This window comes from Pipra filicauda, unplaced genomic scaffold (genome assembly GCF_003945595.2).
Source record: "Pipra filicauda isolate LSUMZ 115617 unplaced genomic scaffold, ASM394559v2 scaffold1587_size8751_pilon, whole genome shotgun sequence".
Lineage (NCBI taxonomy): Eukaryota > Metazoa > Chordata > Aves > Passeriformes > Pipridae > Pipra > Pipra filicauda.
The window spans coordinates 1-8,758 of NW_024104081.1; the positions used below are offsets into that span (position 1 = coordinate 1).

General features: G+C 54.0%; 1 protein-coding gene across 1 annotated transcript; it reads right to left on the bottom strand.

Moving 5' to 3' along the window:
- Positions 1–269: 269 nt before the first annotated feature.
- On the bottom strand, positions 270–7,921 carry LOC113984925 (chromodomain-helicase-DNA-binding protein 8-like; the record flags this gene model as incomplete). Its single annotated transcript, XM_039379162.1, has 8 exons — positions 270–298; positions 798–901; positions 2,745–2,834; positions 3,951–4,110; positions 5,195–5,394; positions 6,271–6,533; positions 6,635–6,745; positions 7,667–7,921. Coding segments are annotated over 8 exons (1,212 nt in total), but the record flags the coding sequence as incomplete, so codon positions are not given.
- Positions 7,922–8,758: the final 837 nt, after the last annotated feature.

The window sequence follows — 8,758 nt, forward strand, 5'->3', positions numbered from 1 at the left end:
CCCTCATCGTGTGGTACCTCTCGTAGCCTGGGGGACCCAAAACAGCCCCAAAACACCCCAAAAATCAGATCCAGGACCCCCCAAAACCCCCCTCATCGTGTGGTACCTCTCGTAGCCTGGGGGACCCCAAACAGCCCCAAAACACCCCAAAAATCAGATCCAGGACCCCCCAAAACCCACTCAGCGTGTGGTACCTCTCTTAGCTGGGAACCCAAACAGCCCAAACCCCCCAAAAATAAGATCCGGACCCCCCAAAAACCCCCCAAAACCCCCCTCATCGTGTGGTACCTCTCGTAGCCTGGGGACCCAAAACAGCCCAAAAACACCCCAAAATTCAGATCCAGGACCCCCCAAAAACCCCCCTCATCGTGTGGTACCTTTCATAGCCTGGGGACCCAAAACAGCCCCAAAACACCCCAAAAATCAGATCCAGGACCCCCAAAAACCCCCCAAAACCCCACAAGTGCCCCCAAAACCCCCCAAATCCACCTCAACCCCCCCCCCAATCCCCCCAGGACCCCCCAAATCCACCTCAAATCCCCCCAAAACCCCCTCAAATCCCCCCAAATCCACTTCAATTCCCCCCAAACCCACCTCAGACCTCCCCAAATCTCCCTCAAATCCCCCTCAAATCCCCCCAAATCCTCCCCAAAACCCCCCCAAATCCCCCCAAACCCATCTCAGACCTCCCCAAATGCCCCTCAAATGCCCCCAAATCCCCCCAAACCCCCCCAAATCCACCTCAGACCTCCCCAAACCCCCCCAAACCCCCCCGAGCCCCCCCAGCCCCCCCTCACCGTGCTTGAAGACCCCCAAGAGCAGCGACTTGTCGGCCTCGGGGTCCCACCAGGCCGAGGGCACCTCCAGCTGCTCCACCAGGGGCACCCAGACTCGGATTTCACTGGAAAAAACCAAAATTGGGTTAAAACCAAAAAAAAGGGTTAAAAAAACCCCAAAATTGGGTAAAAACCCAAAAAATCGGGTTAAAAAACCCCAAAATTGGGCTAAGAACCCCAAAAATGGGGTCAGGGCACCTCCAGCTGCTCCACCAGGGGCACCCACACACGGATTTCACTGGAAAAACCCCAAATTGGGTTAAAACCCCCAAAAAAAGGGTCTGGAAAACCCCAAATCCCTCCAAAAAGTGTCTGGAAAACCCCAAATCCCCCAAAAATCCCCCCAAAAAGGGTCTGGAAAACCCCAAATCCCCCCAAAAAGTGTCTGGAAAACCCCAAATCCCCCCAAAATCCCCCTAAAAAGGGTCTGGAAAATCCCAAATCTCCCCAAAAAGTGTCTGGAGAACCCCAAATTCCCCCAAAATCCCCCCAAAAAGTGTCTGAAAAAAACCCCAAATTCCCCAAAAATCCCCCCAAAAAGGGTCTGGAAAAATCCCAAAGCCCCCCAAAAAGGGTCTGGTGGATCTCAAATCCCCCAAAATCCCCCAAAAAAGTGTCTGGAAAACCCAAACCCCCCCAAATCCCCCCAAAAGTGTCTGGAAACCCCAAAACCCCCCGCAAATTCCCCCAAAAAGGGTCGTGGAAACCCCAAATCCCATCCCCCACTCTCCCATCCCTCCTCCCCATCCCTATCCAATCCCACCCAAATCCCGCCCAGCCCTCCCCCCCCCCATCCCTCCCCATCCCCTCCCCCCCATCCCTCCCTCATCCCCCCCCCCCCCTCCCCATCCACATCCTCCCCTCCATCCAATCCCCATCCTCATTGTCCCCCCAAAATCCCCCTCCCATCCCCCCAAAGGTGTCGAAAAAACCAAATCCCCAAAAAAATGTGTCTGGAAAAACCCAAAACCCACCAAAATCCCCCCAAAAAGGGTCTGGAAAATCCAAAATCTCCCCAAAAAGTGTCTGAAAAAAACCCAAATCCCCCCAAAAAGGGTCTGGGAAACCCCAATCCCCCCAAAAAGGGTCTGGAAAATCCCAAATTCCCCCAAAATCCCCCCAAAAAGTGTCTGGAAAAACCCAAATCCCCCCAAAAAGTGTCTGAAAAAACCCAAATCCCCCCAAAAAGTGTCTGGAAAAACCCAAATCCCCCCAAAAAGTGTCTGGAAAAACCCAAATCCCCCCAAAAAGTGTCTGGAAAAACCCAAATCCCCCCAAAAAGGGTCTGGAAAACCCCAAATCTCCCCAAAAAGTGTCTGAAAAAACCCAAATCCCCCCAAAAAGTGTCTGGAAAACCCCAAATCCCCCAAAAATCCCCCCAAAAAGGGTCTGGAAAATCCCAAATCTCCCCAAAAAGTGTCTGAAAAAACCCAAATCCCCCCAAAATCCCCCCCAAAACGTCTGGAAAACCCCAAATCCCCCCAAAAAAGTGACTGGAAACCCCCAAACCCCCCAAAAATCCCCCCAAAAAGTGTCTGGAAAACCCCAAACCCCCCAAAAAAGTGTCTGGAAAACCCCAAACCCCCCCAAAAACTGTCTGGGAAACCCCAAACCCCCCCAAAAAGGGTCTGGAAAACCCCAAATCCCCCAAAAATTCCCCCAAAAAGGGTCTGGGAAATCCCAAATCTCCCCAAAAAGTGTCTGGAAAACCCCAAATCTCCCCAAAAAGTGTCTGGAACCCCCCAAATCCCCCAAAAAGGGTCTGGAAAACCCCAAACCCCCCCAAAAAGTGTCTGAAAAAACCCCAAATCCCCCCAAAAAGGGTCTGGAAACCCCCAAACCCCCCAAATCCCCCAAATTCCCCCCAAACCCCCAAAACCCCCCAAATCCCCCCAAAACCCCCCTCACCTGGCGGGGGTCCCCGCGAGCACCTTGGGGGCCTCGTCCCCGACGACGTCGTGGTGCAGGAAGTGGAGCATCCGCACCCTCAGCAGCACCCTGCGGCCCCAAAACCCCCCGAATTCACCCCAAAAACCGGCGCCGCAGCCCCAAAACCGGCGCTTTTCGCCCCAGCTTTGGGGCCCCAAAAACCCCCGAAATTCCACCCCCAGGCCCCCACAGGTTTCACCCCAAATCCAGGGGGTTTTGACCCAAACCCCACCGGTTTCACTCCAAACTCAGTTGTTGGTTTTTTTCCCCGATTTTGGGTTTTTCACCCCAAAAAACGCCGTTTTTTCCCAAATTTTGGGGTTTTTTCCCAAAATCGTGGGTTTTTTGCCCCAAGTCTCAAAGGTTCCCCCTCAAACTTCACCAACTCCCACCCCAAGTTCAGGGTTCAGGCTGCAAAACCCACTTTCAGCACAGATTTGGGGTTTAAATCCCAAAATCCACCGTTTCCACCCCAAAATGGTGTTTTTCCCAAAATCGCTGTTTTTCACCCCAAACCTCGCTTTGAGCACTGGTGCCAGAGCTGTTTCCCACCCCCCCTGTCCTGGCAGAGCCCCTCAGGGCTGCCACCCTAAAGTCAACTGTTTTTTTCCCAAAAATCGTGTTTTTTTCCCAAATCTTGAATTTTTGCAAAAAACCCACGTTTTTTCCCCAAATTTTGGACGTTTTGCCCCAAATTCAGGGCTGGAACCCCAAATCTCAAACCTCCCGCCCCAAACCTCAAAGTCTCCCTCTCGAATCTCGCGGACTTGCCCCCCAAATTCAGGACTTTTTTCCCCGAAACTGCGGGTTTTTCCTAAATTCTTGATTTTTGCCCAAAATGGGGGTTTTTCGCCCCAGATCTCACTTGTTGCACTGGTGCCGGAGGTGTTTCCGGTAGCCCTCGTCCTGGAACAGCCCCTCGGGGTTGTGTCTCCCAAATTGGGGGGGGTTTTGCCCAAATTGGGGTTTTTTTGCCCCAAATTCAATTTTTGCCCAAAATCGCTGTTTTTTGCCCCAAATCTCACTTGTTGCACTGGTGCCGGAGGTGTTTCCGGTAGCCCTCGTCCTGGAACAGCCCCTCGGGGTTGTGTCTCCCAAATTGGGGGGGGTTTTGCCCAAATTGGGGTTTTTTTGCCCCAAATTCAATTTTTGCCCAAAATCGCTGTTTTTTGCCCCAAATCTCACTTGTTGCACTGGTGCCGGAGGTGTTTCCGGTAGCCCTCGTCCTGGAACAGCCCCTCGGGGTTGTGTCTCCGCAGCCACTCGGCCTGGGGGGGGTCCAGGGGGGGGAGGGGCTTCGGCTTCTTCCCCTTCCGGCCCCGCGGGATCGGGACGGGGGAGGGGCCTGGGAAACGGGGGGAAAACGCGGGAAAACGGTCAAAAACGGGGGGAATGGGGGGAAAACGGGGAAAAATAACGGGAAAATTCCAAAATGTGGGAGAACACGGAGGAAAAAAAAAACGGGGGAAAAATTCGGAAAAAAGAGAGAAAAAAAGGGAAAAAAAAGGGGGAAAATTGGGGGAAAAAACGGGAAAAATCAGAGGGAAAAGGGGAGGAAATGAGGTGAAAAAGGGGAGGAAAAATGGAGGGAAATGGGGAAAAAATAAGGAAGAACGGGGAAAAATGGAAAACGGAAAAAACGGGGGAAAAAGGGAAAAAATGGAGAGAAATGGAGAAAAAATGAGTAAAATGGGGGAAAAAAGAGTAAAATAGGGGAAAATGAGGAAAAAAGAGGGAAAATGAGGGAAAAATGGGGGAAAAATAGGAAAAACAAGGAAAAAAGTGGGAAAATAGTGAAGAAAGTGAGGAAAATGGGAAAATGGGGGGAAATGAGAGAAAAATGGGGGAAAATAGTGAAAAATGGGGAAAAGGGCGAAAAACGGGGGGAAAATTGAGGAAAATAGGGGAAAACGGAAGGAAAATGGGGGGAATATAAGGAAAAATTGGGGAAAAATAAGAAAAAATGGGGGAAAAAAATAAGGAAAAATGGGGGGAAAAAATAAGGAAAAATGGGGGAAAAAAATAAGGAAAAATGGGAGGAAATGTGGGAAAATAAAGAGAAAAGAGGAAATCAGGAAGAAGACAAAAAAACGAGGTAAAAGAGTGAAAAATTGGAGGAAAAGAGTGAAAAACGTCAAAAATGGAACAAAATCGTAGAAAAAGGATTAAGAAACGGGGAAAAACGGCAAAAAAAATGCAGAAAAAGGATGAAAAAAGGGAAAAAACAGTAGAAAAAGGAGAAAAACAATGGAGAAAGGACAGAAAAAGATGAAGAAATGAAAGAAACAGAAAAAGAAACCCAAAAAAAGGTAAAAAACCGGGATAAAACAGTAAAGAAACGGGGGAAGTGGAATAAAACGGGGTTGGAACGGCCCAAACGGCCCCGAAACGGGGCTGGAACCCCCCCCCCCACCCCCCGGGGGTCTCACCGGCGTGGGCGTGGGGCGGGCGGGCGCGGCCGTTCTCGGGGGGCGCGACGAGGGCCCAGGCGAAGGCCCGCACGCTCTCGTCGCCGCGGAAGTGCAGGAGGCAGAAGAGCAGGATGGCCCGGCAGATGCTCTCCACGTCCCGCTCCGACAGCCGCCGCTTGAACCGGCCCTGCGCCACCATCTCCCGCCAGCGGCCCCACCTGGGGGGGGGGACACGCTCAACGGGGGCAACGGGGGGGTCAACGGGGGGTCAACAAGGTCAACGGGGGCAACAGGGGGGTCAACATGGTCAACGGGGGCAACGGGGGGGTCAACGGGGGCAACGGGGGGTCAACATGGGCAATGGGGGCAACGGGAGGTCAACAGGAGCAATGGAGGGTCAACACGGTCAACGGGGGCAACGGGGGGTCAACGTGGTCAACGGGGGCAATGGGGGGGTCAACATGGTCAACGGGGGCAACGGGGGGGTCAACATGGTCAATGGGAGCAATGGGGGGGTCAACATGGTCAATGGGGGCAATGGGGGGGTCAACATGGTCAATGGGAGCAATGGGGGGGTCAACATGGTCAACGGGGGCAACGGGGGGTCAACAGGAGCAATGAAGGGTCAACACTGTCAATGGGGGCAACGGAGGGTCAACGCGGGCAATAGGGGGTCAACAGGAGCAATGGAGACTCAACACTGTCGACGGGGGCAATGGGGGGTCAACAAGGGGTCAACACAGTCAACGGGGACAATGAGAGGTCAATGGGGGATCAACACGGTCAATGGAGGCAACGGGGGGTCACCAGGAGCAATGGGGGGGTCAACATGGTGAACGGACGCAATGGGGGTCAACGGAGGATCAACGCCACCAATGGGAGCAACGGGGGGGTCAACATGATCAACGGGAGGTCAACAAGGTCAACGGGGGCAATGGGGGTCAACGGGGCGTCAACGGGGCCAACGTTGCTCAAGGTGGTCAACGAGGGGCTCGACACGGTCAACGAGGTCAACGGGGTCAACGCGACGCTCAACGGGGCCCGCGACGGCCAACGTCGGCTCAACGGAAGGCGCCGCCCAACCCTCCCCTCACCCGTAGACCATGAGGCTCTTCTCGACGCGGAAGCAGTCGGTGCGGCCGTAGGGGCCCCCCGTGCCCTGCTGGGGAGGGGGGGGCTGGTGGTGGTGGTGGTGCCGGCGGGTGCCGCGGGCGTTGCCGCCGCCGCCGCGCTCCAGCCGCTGCTCCAGGTCGTCGTCGCTCTCCAGGTCGGAGAACTCCACCAGGTCGTCGTCCCTCAGGGTGCTGAAGTGGCGCGTCTGCTTCCGCACCCGCGGCGTGTCGATCACCAAAGTGTTCTGGGGGGAGGGGGGACGGGACACGCGCCCGCTTTAGGGCGTGGCCCGAAGAGCAGGGACACGCCCCAGCCACGCCCAGGCCACGCCCCGGCGGGCCCCACCTTGCTGTTGAGCAGCTCCAGGTCCAGGTCGGCCTTCTTGGCCCATTTCTGCCAGAAGTTGGGGTCGTCCAGTGCGATGTCCGGGCGGTTCTCCGACGCCACGAAGCTCGCCTGCCGGAAAGGGGGCGTGGCCGGGGTCAGAGGGGGCGTGTCACGGTTAAAAGGGGCGTGGTCAGGGTCACGAGGAGCGCGGTCACGTAAAAGGAGAGGGTGTGGTGATGGTGGTGGTCTCTCGTTAATTAATTAACCCCTAATTAATTAATTACCTTGGCGAAGGTGGAGCCCTTGCCCTCGCTCTCGATGGTGATGGTGGTGGTCCCTCATTAGTTAATTAACCATTAATTAACTCGTTACCTTGGCGAAGGTGGAGCCCTTGCCCTCGCTCTCGATGGTGATGGTGGTGGTCCCTCGTTAGTTAATTAACCATTAACCATTAATTACCTTGGCGAAGGTGGATCCCTTGCCCTCGCTCTCGATGGTGATGGTGGTGGTCCCTCATTAGTTAATTAACCATTAATTACCTTGGCGAAGGTGGAGCCCTTGCCCTCGCTCTCGATTGGTTTGAGGGTTGGTGGGCTCCCATCGTTTTAATTGAACCATAATTACTCTGGCCGACGGTGCGAGCACTTTTGCCCTCGCTTCGATGGTGATGGTGGTGGTCCCTCGTTAGTTAATTAACCATTAACCATTAATTACCTTGGCGAAGGTGGATCCCTTGCCCTCGCTCTCGATGGTGATGGTGGTGGTCCCTCGTTAGTTAATTAACCATTAATCAGTTAATTACCTTGGCGAAGGTGGATCCCTTGCCCTCGCTCTCGATGGTGATGGTGGTGGTCCCTCATTAGTTAATTAACCATTAATTAACTCATTACCTTGGCGAAGGTGGAGCCCTTGCCCTCGCTCTCGATGGTGATGGTGGTGGTCCCTCATTAGTTAATTAACCATTAATTACCTTGGCGAAGGTGGAGCCCTTGCCCTCGCTCTCGATGGTGATGGTGGTGGTCCCTCGTTAGTTAATTAACCATTAATTACCTTGGCGAAGGTGGAGCCCTTGCCCTCGCTCTCGATGGTGATGGTGGTGGTCCTGCGCAGCAGGATCTGGTCGATGTCCTCCTCGCAGAACTTGGCGCCCTCGTCGTCCTCGTCCATGATGGCGGCGTAGGCGCCCTTGCGCAGCAGGTCCTCGATCTCCTTCTTGGAGAACTGCTGGATCTGCGCCGCCGGGACGCCGGCGCTCAGCGAAGGGGGCTTCCCACCCTCGGGGGACCCAACCAGGGGGTTCCGACCCTCGGGGGACCCAACCGGGGACTTCAAACCCAACTATGGGTCTTCAAACCCTTGGGGGACCCAACTGGGCTCTTTCGACCCTTCGAGAACCCAACTGGTCTCTTCAACCCTTCAAGGACCCAACTGGGGTCTTCCAACCCTTCAAGGACCCAACTGGGGTCTTCAAACTCTTCAAGGACCCAACTGGGGTCTTCCAACTCTTGGAGAACCCAACTGGAGTCTTCAATCCCTTGGAGAACCCAACTAGAATCTTCAATCCCTTTGAGAGCCCAACCGGGGGCTCTTCAAACCCTTCAAGGACCCAACTGGGATCTTCGAACCCTCTGAAAACCCAACTGAGGCTCTTCAAACCCAACTGAGACTCTTCAAACCCAACTGAGACTCTTCAAACCCAACTGAGGCTCTTCAAACCCAACTGAGACTCTTCAAACCCAACCGAGGATCTTCAAACCCAACTGAGGATCCTCAAACCCAACCGAGGATCTTCAAACCCAACTGAGGCTCTTCAAACCCAACTGAGACTCTTCAAACCCAACTGAGAACCTTCAAACCCAACTGAGACTCTTCAAACCCAACTGAGGCTCTTCAAACCCAACTGAGGCTCTTCAAACCCAACTGAGGCTCTTCAAACCCAACTGAGACTCTTCAAACCCAACTGAGGCTCTTCAAACCCAACTGAGACTCTTCAAACCCAACTGAGACTCTTCAAACCCAACTGAGAACCTTCAAACCCAACTGAGACTCTTCAAACCCAACTGAGGCTCTTCAAACCCAACTGAGGCTCTTCAAACCCAACTGAGACTCTTCAAACCCAACTGAGGTTCCTCAAACCCAACT